Source organism: Medicago truncatula, chromosome 3 (assembly GCF_003473485.1).
Source record: "Medicago truncatula cultivar Jemalong A17 chromosome 3, MtrunA17r5.0-ANR, whole genome shotgun sequence".
Classification (NCBI taxonomy): domain Eukaryota; kingdom Viridiplantae; phylum Streptophyta; class Magnoliopsida; order Fabales; family Fabaceae; genus Medicago; species Medicago truncatula.
Window position 1 is genome coordinate 50,663,850 of NC_053044.1, and position 20,687 is coordinate 50,684,536.

The 20,687-nt window shown below is 31.9% G+C and overlaps 3 protein-coding genes across 6 annotated transcripts; all 3 read right to left on the minus strand.

Annotated features, from left to right (window-relative positions):
- Window positions 1-248: 248 nt before the first annotated feature.
- On the minus strand, window positions 249-2,898 carry LOC11432328 (putative receptor protein kinase ZmPK1). The gene has a single exon (XM_039831786.1). It carries the CDS (start codon window positions 2,866-2,868, stop codon window positions 463-465), a length of 2,406 nt encoding a protein of 801 aa, XP_039687720.1. The 5' UTR covers window positions 2,869-2,898; the 3' UTR covers window positions 249-462.
- Window positions 2,899-5,366: 2,468 nt separating this feature from the next.
- Window positions 5,367-9,782, minus strand: LOC25489912 (protein MRG2). Of its 4 annotated transcripts, none has more exons than XR_003010630.2 (10): window positions 9,474-9,781; window positions 9,331-9,384; window positions 9,233-9,246; window positions 9,002-9,138; window positions 7,573-7,613; window positions 7,214-7,318; window positions 6,963-7,042; window positions 6,309-6,478; window positions 5,855-5,934; window positions 5,367-5,723 (listed from the first exon to the last, which is right to left on the minus strand). XR_003010630.2 is itself a non-coding variant. In XM_013606267.3 (10 exons), the coding sequence occupies exons 1-10, from the start codon at window positions 9,621-9,623 to the stop codon at window positions 5,615-5,617; spliced, it is 945 nt and encodes a 314-aa protein (XP_013461721.1). In that variant the 5' UTR covers window positions 9,624-9,779; the 3' UTR covers window positions 5,367-5,614. The 4 variants fall into 4 exon arrangements, 2 of the variants coding, with proteins under 2 accessions (XP_013461721.1, XP_039687721.1); XM_013606267.3 differs by having other exon boundaries at window positions 5,855-5,939; window positions 9,474-9,779; XR_003010629.2 differs by having other exon boundaries at window positions 5,659-5,723; window positions 5,855-6,139; window positions 9,474-9,782.
- Window positions 9,783-12,719: 2,937 nt separating this feature from the next.
- Window positions 12,720-13,806, minus strand: LOC25489913 (F-box protein GID2). Its single transcript, XM_013606271.3, has one exon. The coding sequence runs from the start codon at window positions 13,488-13,490 to the stop codon at window positions 12,966-12,968; it is 525 nt and encodes a 174-aa protein (XP_013461725.1). The 5' UTR covers window positions 13,491-13,806; the 3' UTR covers window positions 12,720-12,965.
- Window positions 13,807-20,687: the final 6,881 nt, after the last annotated feature.

Here is a 20,687-nt window from a genome sequence, read left to right on the forward strand (position 1 = left end):
TTTTAGTTTTAGAATATTCCACTAATTTTTAAGAATAAATCTAAGATTACTATTTAATTTTAACTAAATTAGTTTAATTTTTTTTATTGAGAACATATCATTACGCTGTTTGTAGTATATTTTTATATTTTATTTTCATATCATTATAGTGCATTGTATCTATAAATTGAACTAAGTTCACCTGGATAAATGTTTATTTAGATTTTACCTTTTTATGATAGTAAAATCCTTAGTTTTCAAAGCAAGACTACACACCACTAGATAATAGTTTCATTCATATTTCAATGACTACAATACATTATTGTCACTACAATGCACTACATATTTTCCTCAAAAAAAAACACACACACACACAACATATTATTCCATCAAGACACTATATATCTATGTACACATAATTCATCAAAATCTAACAATTTGGAAGACAAAACAAAAACATAAGTCTCATAGTTGTGTGTTGAACTAGCTACGTGCTGATTCTTGATCATCATTTTCACGGCAAATTTTCTGAAGCACTTCTACCACATGACTCATTGTAGGTCTCTTGTCCTTCTCTTCCTCTACACATTGCATAGCCACTTCAGCCAAAGCTTCAACTTCACTTTCATCACAGCCTCCATCTAAGGTGGGGTCCATAATTTCATTAATCCATGAAATTCTTTTGTATCTTTTCTCTCTCAACCATATAACCAAACCTAGTTTATCATTACCCATATCAACATCCTTTGTTGCACTTCTTCCAGTTATCATTTCCAACACAACCATTCCATAGCTATAAACATCAACTTTAGATGTTATTGAATGATTCAAAATCCACTCAGGTGCCATGTAACCTCTTGTTCCTCGTATCTTCGAAAAACTAGAGAATTTAGAATCCTTCCTGTTTCTCAATTTCGACAAACCAAAATCTGAAATCTTTGGTTGATAATTAGAATCCAAAAGAATGTTTTGTGGCTTCACATCACAATGCAAAATCCACTCCAAACACTCTTCATGGATATAAGCCAAACCTTTTGCAGTGCCTAAAGCTATGTCAAATCTTTTTCCCCAATCCAATTTATTAGACTTTATATGTTCTGCTAAAGAACCATTATCCATGAACTCATACACAAGCATTCTATGTTTTCCCTCTGCACAATAACCCCACATTTCAATCAAATTCATGTGGTTAAGCTTTCCAATGCTGCTTACTTCTGCGAGAAACTCTTCTTCGCCTTGATTTGCTTCCTTGAGTCTCTTCACCGCGACAACTCGTTGATCCAACAATACACCTTTGTAAACAATTCCTCCTGCGCCTTTTCCAATCTCTTGACTAAAACTTTTGGTAGCTTTTTTCAATTCAGAATAACTGAATTTTCTAAAACCAATTAAGCACAAATTATTATACACTCTTGTATCTGAACTTTGTTGTTTTTTTCTTACAAAGAAAAACCACAAAAGAAATAAGCACAAGATTTCTAATACTCCCATTCCCCCTACAAACCAGAGCAAAAACCGAATAATATACCTTCCTTCATGAACTTTGTTGTATGATGTTTCAAGAGTTGTTGTTTTCGGATTCGCCAAACAAGCAAGCTTGTACTTGTCATCCATTGATTCCCTGTAAGTGTATGAACTGTTTGCTGGCAATTTTATGTGCAAATCAGCGTTGAAATAAGGTATTCGATATGCGTTTCGCAACTGCATTTTTGGGTAACATGTATAAGTACCAGGTATACCACTGCCGGCTTTGACATAGGTATATTGGATACCTTTGCAGTTACATAATTGCAAGCATAACTCTTTGCATTGTTCAAGTGTGTAATTTATCACGATACTATAATCATAACCAAATAACTCCACATTCGATACAACTAGAAACCGAGTTTCGGTTCTGTTGCATGAAAGAGAGAATTCTGGTTCACATCCATAAGCCCAACTTTGATGATTCTTCATTTTATAGCCTGGAAGACAAGAACATTTCACACTGTTACTATAATAAGAACACAAACTATTTATGCCACAAACACCATGAATTCTACAAGGTCTTGATTTGGCTTGCCACGATATGTACCATTTTTGTCCTCCATGTTTTCGACTATAAGTGCGAATGTTTCCATCAGGATCAAGTCTTAGTCTTCTCTGCATCAGCGCATCTCCATAATCAGAAGTCATGAAATTGAAATCATCTGATGAACTAAAGTTACCAATAGTATTCAAAACCGCGACTTTGCTGTTATTGTAACCAGCCCTTTTAGCATCCCAATCAGTTAGCCAAGGATCTGGCCAATAAATACTTGATACTTCAGGACCGTCGTAAAGAAGACGAAGAATATTGTCGTTGTCGAAATACAACGTATAAAAACCAGATGACTTGTTTGTTTCGCTTATTGAACAAACTAGTTTTGAATGTCTGTTGAAAACTTGGTTTGGTAGAAGTGTATCAGTAGGAAAATCAAAGCTTTGCCACAAAGTGAAACCGTCACCGTGTAAAACAAGGTTACCGGTGTTTAAAAGTTGGAGATCAACAGAGGAAAGTGAGGCAGTGTTTGTGGACCAAACGTGAGACTCATCGGCATCTCTTAAGACAAGGTTACCATGTTTGAGAAGGAAAAGTTTTGAGCCTTTTCCATTGACTGGTTGGCCACGGTTTGCTATCCATACTATGGTAAGGTTTGTGGTTTGATGATTTGGTTCAGAAAACCAAATGGCAAAGGAATAGGCATTTTCACCAACAGCATAGAAGCCAGCACTGAACATGCCATTTTGTGATACTATGATATCTTTTTGTTCTTCCACTGAGAGGGATGAACCTTGATTCATAGTATCAAATGCTGAATAAGATGAAAGTTTGAGAAATAAAAGCAAACTGAGAAGGGTCAAATGCATGGTTACTTGGTATAATGAGTATGGACTATTTGTGGATAGTTCAGAGATTCAAAGTATATATAGTAGATTTTTTTTTTTTTTTTTGTCAAGTAGTCAAGTGGATAAAGCTCACACAATTAAATATAGAGAAGCAGGGTGTCCGAGGTTTGAACCTGGCCTCAACTGAGCTATGGAGTATTGTGATTTTAATTTTGTTGCTTATAAATTCACGTTTGATTTTATTAGAATAGCTACTACATCAATACGATGGGTGAGTATTATCCTTACAAAAATATATAAAATTTGGCCTAGGCGGCGTTGACTATGAACATTTCTACCTCTGCATGACTATGGTGAGAGTGACAGGGACTTTTTGTTTTAAGGAATTTTGGTTGACATGGGATTTGTTTTAATGAGAAAAGTTAGCAATATATATTTTAATGCACACATTTCATCACTTTTTTTAATTGGTTAAAATTCACATGTATTTCGCCAAATCGTATGGTCCCGTATAAATTTAATGGATCCTTTATGAATTTTAATCGATTAAAAAAAATGTTAAAAATATGTGTATTAAAATGTATGTTGTTAACTTTTATCTTGTTATATTATAACATCTTCTAAATTATCTCAACGAATGAAAGTGTCATTCATTTTCACAACAAAACCAAATCTTAATGGAATTATTTTAACAACAAAACCAAATCTGAATGGAATTATTTTAAAAATGAATGTTCCCTATAGAGGAATTTAAGAAATGGTTGAAGAATTAAATTGACAACTTTTATTTTATCCGAGTGGGGTACATTCGCAACAACTATTTAGATGTATAATATTATATAATATTGAGTCGTCAATAACCGTCACAATTGCAATAAAACAAATTATTTATCAATGTCATTTTCAATTTTCAATAATCGTCACAATGTATGTGCATCATTCTCAAATTATTTTTCTACTTTGTATTTATGATAATAAAATACATCAATTATTAGTAAAATCATGAAAAAAAAATTCATTTATCTATCATATTTTTTGAATCCATGTAAAATACGGTTATTTTGAGACTGAAGAATAACTTGTAAAACATCATTTTGTTTAAAAAAAAAATGTGTGCATATAATTTATATGTTTCCAAAAAAAAATATAAATGACTAATATTTTCACAATCTTTTGTAAACTAATGAAATAGCACCAATTTGGCAATATGTGAAGATGTTTAAAGATTCACTCTTAACTCGTTTGGCAATATGTGAAATAGCACCAAAGTTGGTTGGGAATATCAAGTGTACTAAAATTCTCATAAGATATGAAAATGTGTGTTTAACAACTTGATGAAGAGATTCATATAGACGCGGTTTTCAAACCACTTGTTTAGTTGTTTTTAACTTAATATGAAGATTTTTGGTATTTAAAGCTCCCCTCATAACAGAAGATCCGTCAATTAAATTTAGATCTTTGGTGAAGATGTGGTATTTAAGGTTACATTTGGTGTTCAAACCACTTAGATTTGGTTGTTTTTAGCTTAGTAGGATTCCTGATATTTCAGGATCCCTTCATAACCGAAGAAAGTCCAAGTCTATCAATTAAATTTAATATGATCATGTTGAATAAAAAAAATAGCATCATGTTTAGTGCATTATTATTATTTTGCTATCTAGTTATTGCTTTTTATGAATGTCACTACCTCCTTTAAAAAAAAATGTCGTTGGCCTTTTTTAAAAGCAAACTTATATAATATCAATACAATGAGAAAAGTAAAAGATAATAATATGACTAAACTGAAACACAGACGCTATGAGTAAACTGAAACTAGCAATTTATTTTACCCTTGCTCGCGTCAAAGATCAAGACAATCTCGTACACTAATACTTAACAATGTAACTACCAGTTCCATCAACAACAAAAACTGTATATTACATTAAAAATAATACAAGTCTTGTTACATCCCTCTTAGGCTCACTTAAGGTTTAAATTTATTTTAGTAATGAATCAAATATTTCTGACTATAACTACAAAGATTATTCCTTCAAACCATGTGGCATCCAACTAAAAGACAAACTATTATTGTTGTGTGTATAATTTTGTGTAAGAATTCAGTCCTGCTAAAGTTTTTGAGCAAATCTTGCTCATTAGCTTTTTGTTGTTGTGTATGTACTTTTGTGTGAGAATTTAGACCTGCTAAAGTTTTTGAGCCAGAATAATTTAGACCTGCTAATTTTGTGTAGAATTTAGACCTGCTAATGTCCAATATGGACATGCTCCCCGTTCATAAACATGGCAATGCATAGACCTGAAATTTAATAGGCAAATATCCTCACTCAAACCCAGTTCAATTTCATGGATAACAATCTCAACTATTGCACAATTTGTTTGATCAGGTATCTATTGGATCTTGGTCTGATAGCTTACTGTTCAATCTCAAGTGAATCTCTCGCTTATGTATGAAGCTATAACATTTTAGTTAATGCACACAATAAGACTTTCTTTTTTTTGAAGAAAACACATCAAGACTTTAATTTACATTCATAATAAAACTTCATCTATAGAAACCTTCTCGTTGAACAACTAATTAAATCTAACAAATTTCAGAGATACAACTGACATTTAAAAACGAGGGTCAGTAGTATCCTTTAAATAGTTACTCTCCCTTTACCCTGAAAAGGTTTACATTTTCAATACTACAAGTAGCACTTAACAAATCTAATTTGACAACATTTACTCTCTTTGCCCTGCATTTGTAACAAGCATTCTGCAACCGCAGAAGCTATGTGATATTATGTGGAATACAAACTTGTTTGTCACTGCTGTTCTCAACATCTTCCTGGACATGATAAGAAGAAAGGAAAAATGCTCTCTGATTTTTTCGCAAAAACCTGCACCATGAAATAGATAGTTACAGATCATGTTTATAATGTCAACCACCAATGACTAATTTGACATTTAAATTCATCATCGATGACTAATTTAACATAAAATGATAAAATTAGGAGGAAAACATTGATACCTGAGAAAGTCAAGTACTTGTGCCTGGAGTTCTATCAATGTATCGCCTTCAATGTTAGCATGGAACAATAACTCTGGCAACTTGACTTTCAAATACAGAAAAAGTGCATCAGTAAATAGAAACACGGTATTAGAAGTCCTAATAATAAAGATTAACAGAATGCACAGTTTAAAAACAAAAGGCTTTATAAAATGAAGAGAAAAAAACTATGAGCTCATAGCGATAAACCCATGTGTGAGGCTGATTCCAAATGGCCAGCATTTTGCAGAACAACTCTACCAACATCTGTATTTCCATAACAGGGTGCAAGTGCAACAATTAAGTCGAAAGTCGTGACATGCAAAATAAGAGAAACCTTAAGAGCTAAGACCCTTATGTCTACTTTCCCTTGCAAAACAACAAATGCATAATCCTAAATATAACCATCTTGTCTGGGAAGGGCTAATGAGCATACCAAAGAGACGTAACAAATGCTCAGCACCGTAAATAGCAGAAGGAACAATATCATTTGGACAAGCTTCTTGGTACTGCTGACGCTCATTATTGTACAAGAGCATCACTGGCAGTGCTTTGTCAAAGTAACAACTCAATCCTTTCATAATTTCTTCAACGGAATCAGCTATCCTATATCACACATAGAATTAAACTGTAATACTAAGCATCACAAGTGGAAATATAAAGGATGTATCAAAAACATAACTCAGTATAAGCAGAAAAACCAGGTAAAGGACATGGACACAAAAACAGATTCCAGGCACAGGCTAAACATATTGGAACTTTCTATCAACTGGGGAAAAAACACCTAAATATAGACTGAATAAACAAACTGTTATTTTAGGAAAAGGGCACATCTAATTAGTAAGAAGATTGAGGCAGAGATTTACTCTTAATGATAATAAACACATCAACATCATTAATTTAAAAACAGTTTTCTGCTTGGCTGCACGTTCCTGTTTAAACTGATACATATATATCAGCATTTATGCGGAGTTTTTCTCCCTGTAACTCCAAAATGATATGTAATAATTCAGTATACACTTATTTCCCACAAGACAGGGGTATTTCAACACAAAGCTTAAATATGGAGGGTGCCTCAGCATGAACTTACGATCCACTTTTCTTCAATCTGTAATCAAAATAAGTCTTGAATATGTCGTTCACATTAGGAGTACGAGGAAGTTTAACAAGCTGCAGAGAAAAAACATAAATCAACAATTTTGAAATGAAAATAAGCTTCTCTTCTTTGAAATAAAATGTGATCCGTCCAAAGCTATAACAAATTGGCAGTAAAGAAAATGAGGCACTGACTGATCCTTATAGATAATGTTAATACTAATATATTAAAAACCATATTGCTACCTTGCCGAGATGAGTAATAAACTCAAAATCATCAACTAATTGCTTCTTTAGTGTTAGTGGAATCTGAATGTTGACAAGTTTGTCTGGAAGAACCGCAAGTTTTTCCTGACATTAAGCAAACAGTAAAACCAATTATATTATACCCTATAGTCAAAAAAAAATTGTAAAGAACCATTCCATCACCTCATAGATGGGACAAAACATGAGCAAAAAGTTTGAAATATTTCATTACAACTTTCCAACTAATTTGATATAGTTTATATTGATACAAATGAATTACATGAACTTCAAAGACGCATGGGTTTATGTCATATATGATTATTTCCTGGTACAAATTAAAATTTAAAATGAGAGAGTACCTTAACCAGAGAATCATTCTTTCGTTTTCTGCTTCTCGCTACTGCATTACATTTTTCCCAAAATGTTTTAGATTGGTTTAAACATATTTGCATGAAGTAATAAACCATAAAGTCCTCTTACTTTACCACATAACTACAACAAAAATAAAATCAAAATGTGCAGTGAGTTTAGATCAGAAGTGTGGTATGTGGTAGGTTTATTTGGTGTGCCCCCTCTAACTCTAGATATGGACTATCCTCCATCTAGTCAAAGCTTCGCATAGGTGCTTCTCCGAGCTTTCTCATTGCATGCTCGAAGTACCTAAGAAAATACCTATTATCTTTTCTACAATGAAAATTGCCCATAATTTCCCTGTAAAGATTACATTCCTAAACCTATCTTGACTTGTGTACCACCACCACCCATCATAACATCCTTATCTATGCAACAGTGAGTTTACTTTCTTGTTAGATCTTTATCACACAACACTCACTCCTGTACAACAGTCCAATTTTCTTTTAAGTTTAAATGGAACTTTTCTATTAAAAATCGCATCCAAACTATTCGTCGATTTCGTCCACCCTAGATGGACTCTATGGTAGACATCTCCCTCTATATCCTTATCATTTTGTAAGGTAGATCCAAAGCATATGAAATTAAAATAATTGCTCTTACTTAAGTGTTTGTATTTCCCCAGTGTTCAAACTCTTTTGGACTAGCCATTATACACAAATGCCATAAAAAGTTTTATAGGAGGTCAAATACATAAGGACTAGCCATTCTACACAAATGCCATAAAAAGTTCAATAGGAGGTCAAAAACATAAGAATGTTTTTCTTTATTATAGAAAAGAATACCCAACAAGTTATTATCCAAAAATTTCAGAAGATGGATAACCCTTCCCCTGAAAAATAATACTAATAACAATAAGTACCAATTAATTCCCCCCAATCATGTTAAATTATGAGGCTTCCAATTCCTGAACAATGTGAATGTCTTGCAGTAAATTGTTTCTTACCATGTGAATTGTATTTTCAATAGGCATGCCTCTACGAGTTGAATATGGAAGCAATAATTCAATAAATATATGGTCCTGTTTGGATAAACAGCTTAGGTAATCACTTACAGCATGAGCGCTAATCATATAAGTACTTATCTATAAGCTATTTCTCTAACAAAACATAAAATAATGTGAAATTGTCTTTACATAAGCTATAAGTTGTTTTCATAACCTATTTTGAAGATCTTACGGAAAGAAACTGAAAATAGTTTATGAACATGTATGTCATAAGTTGTTTCCATAAGCTTTACAAAACATTCGCGCATGTACTAATTTAATTTCTGCAGTCAGTCGCCTATCTCTGCTATATATACTATGCTATAGAAAACAAGGTGAAAATTGCTTAGAATTTATCTGGGTAGTTGAAGCATTGAAAAGAGATATCTGACCGTTAGAACTTTTCGACGATCCACGAGGCTTTCTGGCATTCTTATCATTGCCATATTTCTCATCAAGTGCAAGTTTAATCCGCATATTTTCTTCAGTATGTTTCATCAATCGATCAATACCAACCCATTCATCCCAACTGCAGTAAAACACATAAAACCCTAACAAATCAAACCCACAGTTCTCAACACAATCAACAATAACGACAACAAGAAAACGATCACAAAGCTTACGTTTTCTTCCAACCCTGAAACAATCAAAATTGAGAATCCTTTAGAGTTACGAAAACGAGAGGAAATAAAAAGGAGAGAAATGATGAAAATACACTTACGAGATAATGAAGAAAGAAACTCCATCGTTTATGTTTGTATTCAATTTGCTTAACCTATTAATTTACGGAAGAGTATAGTGAAAATGTTGAATTAGGTTTAAATAAGAAAGAAAAAGGAAAGAAAAAAGAGAAAGGAAGAAAACCTTGGCTTCATAAAGACAGGAAGTGTGGTAAGCGAAAACCTTCTCTCCTTCATCGTAAGGAGAAACAGAGATGTGATTTTCGATTTCAGTTTGAGAGCTACTGCTATCTTCGGAAACGTCACTGCTTGTTTTTGAATTCACCATTTTCATTCTAGTTCTTCTTTGCAGCTAGTGCTACTGTGTTTTGGTTTTTATCAAATGGTGAATGTAAATCCAATTAACAGAACCCAGCAACAAAGAACACTGCTCCTCCTACTTTACTCCAAAAAAATATATACTTCTCTCACACTTTCCATTTGAGTTTTACACTATCATTATTAAAGAATGATTATTTTCAAAGTTTTAATGATAAAATAAGTATCATTTACTAATACACATTTGTTAATTATAATTAGTGAAATATTCATGTGATTGAAATACAATAAATGTTAATTAAGTTGTTTGGGCTCCTGTTGCAATCAAAGACGTATTCGGGAATACGGGTTTGATTCCCCTATTAGGGGAAAATAGATGACAAAATTATAATATATTCGTAATCTTACCTTGTATGTCTAATATTAAGTGTCCACTTTTCTAACTTCTTAGTATATTTTAAATTATTTGTCTCTTTAACAATATTAATGGAACATTTATTGGCTAAACTTTACTTATCTCTCGTCGAATTTTGAATTATCGTGAACTCTTTCTCTTGAGAATCGAAAGGTTAATGCTAAAAAATAAAAAATAAACATTTTTTTTTATCAAATTCATTAAATAATTGATGTATTTAATCTATATTATAAATCTGATACATCGATTATTCAATAAAGAATTTAGGAAAAAAATATTATATTTGAGGGCAAAGGGGATAATAAATAGTAATTATGTATCAACAATATAAATAAATTTTTAAAGCATGTTTGTTAACTTGACTTGGCGAGTTTTGAAAGATAATTATTTCCAACGAAAAAGAATTTTATCCATATGGGTTTGATGATGGAACATTTTTGTCCTAAATGTGGTTTAATAGAAGAAGATATTGAAACAAAGTTGTTTGGATTTCAGTGGTAATGAGCTCTTTCCAAGGACGTATCCGGGGAATACCAGGTTCGATTCCCAAGGGAAACAACGCTTGGCTAGTGCGCATGCCTCTACGCATGAGCCGGATTAGTCGTCCACCTTTGATGGGTCGGAAACCGGTGCGAAAGCCAAAGAAAAGAAAAAAAAAACATTGATCATCTATTCAAGGAATGTATGCGGTAGTAACGGGTTTGGTTTCACTCTTCTTTAGGCTTTAATTTGGAGGACTATCAGCTTTCTTTCATTTATTGGCTTGAAAAGGCTAGCAACTATCCCTAAAGGGGAAATACTTGGGTGTCATAGTTTTGGTCTTGTTTTATCCTTTTGTAGTGGTATTCTGTATGCAAGAATCGAAGTACATGGTTTAAAAGGAAAGTTGTTTCATGGTTTGTAAAGTCAGGAGAATCGATGATCATCAAACTATGTTGAAAATGGAGGTTATAAGTTCTCAATCTCATGCTTTTAGTTCTTCATCTTCTTGATCTCCTCCTCCCAATCTGTTTTTAAAAGCTAATGTTGATGTTGTTGGATCGATGAACAATAAATACGAAATTGGAATTCGTTGGATTATGGCACATGTCTGTCATTAGGTGTAACATAGTCGATTAGTTTGGTCTATTCATTCACACTTTTGATCTAAGTGTCTCAAACTATAAACACAAACTAACGAGCTATGACTCTACCCTCCAAATGACGGGCTTGTGCCATAATTGGTTTCCGTGATTATTAACATGGAAAATATTTTATACAAGTCATGGAAATAAAGGGTTATGACATTGAAAACATTTTAACTAAGTCACTAATGCCACCTAAGTAATGTGTCAATAATGAGAATCATAAAAAATGGTGGAGGACTTCAAAAAATTCCAACAATTGCTATATAGAGGGACCAAAAAGTCGGTTTGAGAAATTGTCAAGCATGTCCACTTGTTTTGCTGGGGATTTTGATATTACTTATTCCATTTTCACGTTGCTTATTCAGTTTTCACTCCTAATTGAAAGGTCTTCTCACTACCAATCCCATAGAGCATCTCCAATGAGCTGACTCACGGTTAAGATCACTACATCCTACAACTTGAAAAATGAAAGTAAATTTTTGGCCAAATACCTCTCTGGGTTCTTTAAGTTTCACGTTTGTTTAAGATAGGTTCTTTAAGTTTCTAAAGTTTCAACTAAATCCTTTAAATTTCGAGTTTGTTTCGGATAGGTCCTTTAAGTTTTTAAGGTTTTAGATAGGTCTTTTAAGTTTCGAGTTTGTTTCACATAGATCATTTCTATCAAATCAACTTTGACTTTAACAGAGGTTGATAAAACAAACTCGAAACTTAAAGGACCTATCTGAAATCTTAGAAACTTAAAGGACCAATCCGAAACAAACTTCCAACTTAAAGGACATATCTAAAACCTTAGAAACTTAAAGGATCTATCTTAAACAAACATGAAACTTAAACGATCCGGGGAGATATTTGGCCGTAACTTCTACTAATAACAAGACCTTAGGCACGGAATCCATTTGTAGTGTTACTTAGTTTTAGAGAAAGGAATAAGTAACTAACTGACCAATTGAGCCCACTCTATGAAAACTAGTGTTACATAATTTATTTTCTATTGAAGATATCTATCCCAGTTGAGTTTATGTCCAAAGTTTAATTTCAGTTGTCACTTAGGCCTTGTTCACCTTGTAACTTGCATTGTTGCAATCAAATTCCCCACCTCCCAAAAATATCGATGTAATTATTAGAAAATGCTAAAATTGGAGTTGGAACTATAGAAAAAGACATTATATATTCGTCTAAAAGTCTCTAACCGTTGATCTAATACCAAAAAAATGTTTACCACTCACGAAGGAAATTGGGATCCCCTTACGACAAATATTGTCCGATTTCGAAATTTTTGGCTTTTGCAGAACCAATGAAACTCCAAATTCATGTGTGTCGTTCACCTATTGGGTTAAAGCAAGTGCCAGAAAGGATAGGCACATTTATTACAACTATAACACCTCTGCGTCTGTCTCTTTGTCTTTATTCGGAAAAGACACCAATTACTCTTTCCACCCCCTTTCGGCAACAAACCTCCACAATAACCCACATTTCTTATTCTACACAATGATATGATATCCTTTTTCTTACCCAGATAGATTCAATCACATATCCATTTTCCAAACCCCCAAAATAAGTAATTAAAATCTCAAGATAAAGATCTCATTCATATTTCAATTTCAACTTAAATTTATCATATAGTAGTACGTGAATAAAAATAAAAATACAACAATTATTTTCACCCTAATTTACACACAACAAGCTTAGACACATGCTAATTGCCAGAATTAAAAACCAGATCTGGTAACTATAATTCATAAATCATAATAAGACAATAAATAGCACACAAACCAAACCAAACACAAAGGAATAGAAGATTGAATTCATAAGAATTTCATAGGTTTCTGTTGTTGAAATTCATCTTCTCGTAATAACGAATAGAGAGAAGTGAAAGTGAGAGATGAACCTCGTCTTTCCCCAAACGAGGTAAAGGCTTAGACTTTATCACTTGAGGTATTGGACCCCATGAAGACGAAGAAGAACATGATGACGATGATGATGTTTGAGGCTTTGAAAGAGGTAAAAGATAAAGTGAATGAAGACGACGAAATCCACCAAGAGCAAGAACAACAGATCGTAGTTGTTGTTCACCACAGCCAGTGTTAGCCCACTGTTTTGTACAGATCAGCTCCCAAAGTCTCTCATCTTGTGCTGTTTTGTGCCATTGTTTGTTCACACAACTCGACATCGCTAAAGTCCTTGCGTCAACGTGTTTCAGAACTTCAAACAACATATTCTCATCAAAACTCGCTAGCCCGCGATTCTTTTCACAAACCCCATCAATTTTTTCACTTTCTTCTTCCTTCACCCTCTTCATTTTTCTGTCTTCATTCGCTTCTGATGAAAGTGAACGCTTCATTTCAACGCTGATTAAGAATTGAATTGCAGAATCGATGGCCCTTTTGGATTGCCTTTCTTGTGAAGCAAAAAAGTTGGAGTTTTGGTGAAGGGAGAAGAAGATAGTTGAAGGGGGTGTGAAAAGAACAAAGAGGTATTGTTCTGAATAATGATAAGAAAGAAAAGGAATGGTTAATTAATAAAGAAAAGGTTGAGGGAGATAACGGTAACGGAAATAGGTCAGTAGTGAAGAAAATGGGAGAGATAAAAGAGGAAAGGATAGAGAATGGGGCAGGTGAAGTAAAGGTTAAGGTTAGGGGGGTGCACCTGTTTTTGATGATTTACGAAGACGACAAAGAGTGAAATAAATGCGTTTCGATTCTTTTTTTTCCCTTTGATTGACGATTTTGTCCTTATCCTTCTGGCATTGTGTTTCTTGTTTTTATTCGCATTCTTTTTCCACTCTTTACTTGCTACCGGGAAATGAGAATTGGTCGGTAATTCATTCACCAAGTGCTTCTTGTCTTTATTCCACTCTCAAACAATTCCTTCTTCAATGGACTAACAATAAATAAATCATCATTTAACCTCTAAATTATCATACTCTCTTCAATTTAATCCTTAAATTATTAAAATATATTAAATAATCTTAAAACTATAGAGAAACCATCAATTTAATTTTTAAAGCATATGAAAATCGTCAATATAATCTCTAATATCTTAATATCATGAACTAAATTTGTAGATTTTATATAATTTGAAGAATATTGAATACTAATTTATAATTTAGAGACTAAATTAATGAGGTTGATGATTCAATGACGAAATTGATAGTCTTTTTTTTGTTGGTAGTAGACGATATTGATAGTTTATTCTACTAACAATGCTATTCGTATTACTAACAATTGCCCCCAAAAAAATGAAAATAATTTATTTGTGAATAATCCTATCGTATTTACGCAAAATTTTTATTAAGAAAAATCAAGACCCAAAAAAATAAAAGAAATATCAAGCAATCAAACGACGGACATAGATATCACATAAGATTAGTTGCTAAAAAATTTAGTGACTAAATTGAGTTGGACACGGCTCACAAATACATGTTACTAGTGTTTAAGAAACACAAAGCTAACTAACGCGTTAGCGCACTAGTTGGCTTCCCAATAAGAATATTTCACTGCTACCTCTCAATCTATCTCTAAAAGGTGATAAATCTTCTTAACCAAAGATCGTCTCACAAAACTTTTGTGTATAACTGGTAAGAACATCATCAACCACTGCTAACGAATCCACGTTAAGTTCGATAACTTGAAACCCCGACCTTCCAGCATACCTTAGAACTTCATACACTCTACACAACTTTGCCTTGTACGCATTCCCAACACTCTTAGAAAAACCGTATAGCCACTCACCATCAATCCCTCTGATGATATCACCCCAACCTACTATCTCAATATCTTTACAAGAACCAACCGTATTTATGCATTTTTAACTCACACAAGTTTAAAGCTTTAATAATTTTGGATGCTTTTTTTTCCATGTAATTTGAGCCTAGGTTTTTTCTTTTTTTGAGAATACGAGCATGTGAATATATTAGTCTTTTTAATGTTAGACATTTTATTAGAACAACAACTTTATTTTGGATACTAATATCAATCTTGAGCTTCGTGCTATTTTGTATGGGTTTAAGATCATTTGTGATTTTGGTTTTAGTGATATCATTTGTGGGTCAGATTTACAAACGACATTAATGTTTATCAAGAATAAGGTTCTACCTACTCATCCTATGCTCATCTTATTGATACTAATCGTTATTTTATGCCGAGAGATTGAAATGTTGTGTTGAGTCATAATCATGCCTTGCATGAAGGGATCTCTTTTGTAGATTGACTTGTTAAATTGGATGCTTTGTTTTCTCATGATCTCAAGATCATCTATTGTCCATTTTCTCTACCAAGTTATTGTTTAGTTGATCCTCGAGGAACTCGGCTCCTCTGTTTGTAGTTTTTTTTTTCATTCTTGTTGTTTTTTTACATTGATAAAAGAAAACGAGAAAAAAATAAACAAAGGATAAATTTGGAGAGGGGAAATTATTTGCGATCCTATCATTATGTTCGAAATTCTAAACTTGTTACTTAAACCAAATATCTTTGAAATTAATTGAACTGGGAATTCTAGAATAAATTTGGGTAGTTGCGTCAAGTTGGATCATATGATCAGTCGGGTCGACTTGGTCCTATGCACACCTATTCTGTTTTTTTTTTATTTATTTATTTCATAACATTTTTTAGATTGAACATATCACCAAAAGATATCATTTTAGGTAATAGATTTTACTATAGAGACACGACAAAGTAATAAGTTTGACGCAAAATATAATATATGCAATAGTAAAAAAGAAAAAAAAAACTACATTAAACAAATAAGTAGTATTAAAAGAACAACAAATACTAATAAAAAAATAATTAGTATTAAAATACATATATGTGGTTTCGTTCTATTTTAAAAAATCAATCTAAAATACGATTTGATCCGAGCGATTTTACAAAAGGACGTCCAATACATTCAAAATATTTATTTTTATGAGATTTTTGGTTTTTTTTAGTTGATTTGCTATTTTAATTTAAATTGGTCTTTATTTGAACACCATAAAAATGAGTACCTTGGTTTGCATTCCTATGAAAATGACAACAACAAATAAGAAGGAAGTTGGCGATGAATTACCTGCCAATCATCAACAATAAAACTCATGTAATTGTTGATCATTTGAGTGAGAAAATCAATCTGGAATAGTCATGTTGGACTAGTATATCAACAACAGATCAAGAGAGAATTCATATGCATCTTTAGAGGTTTTTTTTTTAACAAAGAGGGGCAAACCCCAAACACGAAAGTCAAAACCAAGGAAGGAAAACTAAAAATCTCTAAAAATACAACAAAGTCTCCTCTATCAATCAACATGGCTATGGAGGCAAACTTGATTTACACATTTAGCCGTAAACATTTTATCAAATCCTAAAGATACCCTCATTAAGTGTCGCATCGAATAAGATTATTTTCATGGAAGTAATCAAAGAAACCAATCGAACGGGTGCTGTTTCTTTAACATTATACTAATATATAATTTATTTATTTTTATGATTGAAGTGACAAACATCACTTAAAACTTACACATACAATTGTGAAGTCATCGTTTTGAAAACTAGAAAGAAGATGTCAAGCCTATTCAAAGAAAAAAAAATGTATTTTTAGAAAAGAGAAAACTTGATAACATTTTCACTAAATTAGTCAATTAATTTCATTGTAAAACTCTACATTAGCCCTGATAAATTATGTTGGTTCTATATGTCAACAAATTCTTACGTAAATTATCTTGGTTCTATATGTCAACAATTTCAAACAAGGATTGTCCAACTTTGATCTCTACATTTCTCCACATCCCTCGTACATTTTCTCCATTATACAGGACATTTTTTCTCCAATTTTAACTCAATTTTGCCTAAACGTTACCATAACTTTTGCATCCCAAAGCAGACAATCCAAATATCCCTCAATTTCGGGTATAAGCTAGACTTTAAAGAAGGGAAATGAGAGACAACGAAACAGTATAATTAGACATTTTTCTTCTTGGTTATTCACAAGAAACTCCCGTGAATTTATACACTAATTCTCTCATCGGTGTACTTTTATTTTTGGGATGCGGTTATGGTGCATAAACAAATCCTTATGCACCCTGCATAAATCCTACATCTAATGGTTTTAGAGTACAACTCACAGAAACCATTTCTGGATTTATGCAGGGTACATAAGGATTTCCTTATGCACCATAACTGCGCCCAAAACTTGCTTCATTACACATCAAAATAAAATAGAAAACTTGTAGCATTATTTGTGAATCTATGATAGTAATGAAGAAATGAAAATTCTCTTTAACGGAATAGAAATCTTTCAGGAAGCAGTCAAGTAGCAATTGAGGCACACTCTTAGTTGTTTCCTCATTTCAACGGGCCTTGCAATTGTGGCCTCTTGGATTGGGCTAGGCCCAATGTTACTTTGTGGCTAGCTCTCTTTAGCAAATGAGTGTTTCTCTTTAAGCCTCCAATATCTCTAAGACCCTCTAAATAAACATCTGGTAGTTATCTATTAAATGTACGTTTTTATTTATGAAACATACATCTAATAGATAATTATCGGATGTGTATTTAAGAGGCCTTAGAGATATGAGGGGATAAAGAGAAACATTCTTAGCAAATTGGCCCATGTCTGCTACAAATAGAGGAAAACACAAATTAAGGATCAAGTTGTTTTGTAAAGACATTTTCTATATTCATATTTCTGTAAAATTATGTTTGCTTTATTCGGTAACAAGGAAAAAACACTTAAAATTAGTAATTGTCTTGTATTTTTAAGACAATAAAAAATGTTATAAGAACTATTTCATTATTTTTTAAATGCATTATAAATTACTAGTATTTTATACTTTATTCATCACAATGACTTGCTTTAAAAGTCTTCTCTTTTTAAAAGTCTTCTCTATTAAGTGAGTTATGCTCACATGGATAAATTGTATGTTGTTTTATACTATAAATTGTGAAAATCTTCCCAAACATACAATTTACTAGTATGTTAAAAAAAAAAAAAAAAAATGGCTGCTAAGGATGACAAATGTGAAACAGTATACAGTTCATAAACAGCCTAGCTCCTTTAAAGAAAATGATCAGCATAACTACTCAGCTAATTAACGACCAACTGCATAAAGCTCAAGAAGATATAAGATGAAAAAATGAAATAGATTGATTAATTATTATATGATGTATATGATCTGAATTGCGAAAACCTATTAACTATGAAATTAGACTGTGACCCCTTCCTCTTCGACTTGGACCAGAGTATGCTTGAGCCATGATGAAGTGATTGAAGGAGAAGGAAGTAGCAGGTGAATGCCTCGAACCCTCTACACACCATGATGACAAGCAAAATAAGATCATCAGCACCAAAATAAGAACATGTTGCTGTGTGAACAATATACATTTCATCTCTATATCGATTTTGCTTGTTCTTTACACAAGGTAGCTATGACTAAGTTTGTGTTTTCTAGTTCAGTTCCTTGAGGTTTGATACACACTCATATATATATATATATATATATATATATATATATATATATATATATATATATATTGAGCATATGGTACGGTTTTCAAACGCAAATCTGCTTTTAGGAATTAATTCTTTTATTGGTGTTGAATTGTCCTATCTTGTTGGGCTGAAAAATGAGACTATAACATATACATGCCACATATAAGTCATCATAGCGTCTGGATGACCTAATATTTCATTATCTCTTACATTTTTTTTTTTGTAGATAATAATATTAATAATATTTTTTTTAGGGAGATAATAGTGATCAATTAAGAGATTTTGTCATTCAGATTAGGTATATGACTTCAGCTAGTTTGTAATCTCCCAATTATATGGCTTCCCCGCTAATCCAATTTGATCAAATTAATATTTGGTTCAATATTAAAATATCATCAATATGGAATAATTGAAAAGATTTTTCTAATATTATTTAATTTTAGTACTTCTCCAATGTGGTTTTTGTTAGTGTGTGAACCAGAATGTTATATATCATAAGACAAAACTTAAATAATTTAAGACAAAAGAATGTACAGAACAATCACTTATTTCGAATTCAGAATCGAATTATGAAACTATCGAGATTTTAATTTATTGAGGAACTGAATGGTTAAAAAGCAATTTAAATATAACGTATTTTCTTGTACTCCTGATTAACTAATTTTTTTTCCCTTTCAATATTTTTTTTTGTTAGTTAATCAGAAGTACAAGAATCATATATTGTGTTGACATTTCATCACATTAATACTTTTGATGGCATTTTCATACCAAAAAAAAAGTAACAATTTCCATTGAAAAAAAAAACCTTTGATGGCAGCCTTTTGTCAACCTCATGCTTCACAAGGGCATAAATTAATTAATAAATTACCATAGACAGCATGGAAAACAATATGTTTTGTTATAATGCTGGATGCTGGTTCACGTGGCTTTATAAACCCACAAGACAAGATTGGTATAAACAATAGGATACACAAGTTTTTTTTAAGCCTATACGTATTTTTTAATTATGACTTAATAAGGAAAAAATACATAATATATGATTAGTCTCCTGTATTTTTCATAAATCGATAATTAGATCCATGAACTATATCTTTTTCAATCGAACCTGTAGACTCACTTTTTTTTTTTTTTTTTTTGAAAGAAATCGAACCTCTAAACTCTTAAAGAATTTATAACTAGGTACTCACTCTTTCAAATAATTTATATTTGGGTTCCTGATAAATTTCTTTGCTCAATTATAAATTATTTAAAAATTTAGGGAATCAATTATAAACTTTTTTGTTTAAGCACACAATCAAATTTCCAGTTATAAACTTTTTAGTTGTGAGGTTTGTTTAAAAGTCTCCAAATAGTTCTTTGAGAGTAATTAAACAAAATGATACCTATTAAAGTTATCGTGCAATCTTCATAAAATAAATAAAAGAATAAATAAAGTAATCATGCACTCTTTGCCTAAAAAACTTGTGATATCTTCTTAATTGTGATGGCTTCATAGTATTTTTTTTTTTTTTAGAAGTTAAAATGAAATTAAAATAAACAATTACCATCTCAACATAAAACGTACATAGAATTATAATCAACAAAAGTCATATAGAGGTATCACAAAGCCAAGTTGGCTAATTAAAAATGTTGAATTGCTAAGTGGAAATCCCAAGATAAAACTAATAAGAATTTACCCATCGAACGTGCAAATCAAATGATAAATAACTAAATTTAACTTTTAAGTCACCAAAACTAAGAATCTACTACCTTATTGTGTCTACTACTGCATATGACCTTTTTTTTTTTTTCTTTCCAACGTGAAAGGCGTGGTAGCTACTGAACTATGATTTTGGGTGTTTCAAAAGTTGTAATTTCTAAACAATAATCAAATCAATGTTGTATGATCTTATAAGGGTACATGCGGTGCAGTATATATATTCATGTCAATGGTCTCAAATGATAGTGTTCATACTTCATAATATGATTGATAAAACAAATTGAAGCCCCTTTTAGGTTTTTATATAGCTCATTGTAAAACAATAAGAAAGATTAGGATTGAGCAACATATCATAGATGACTTAATTTAGTTCTTTCTTCT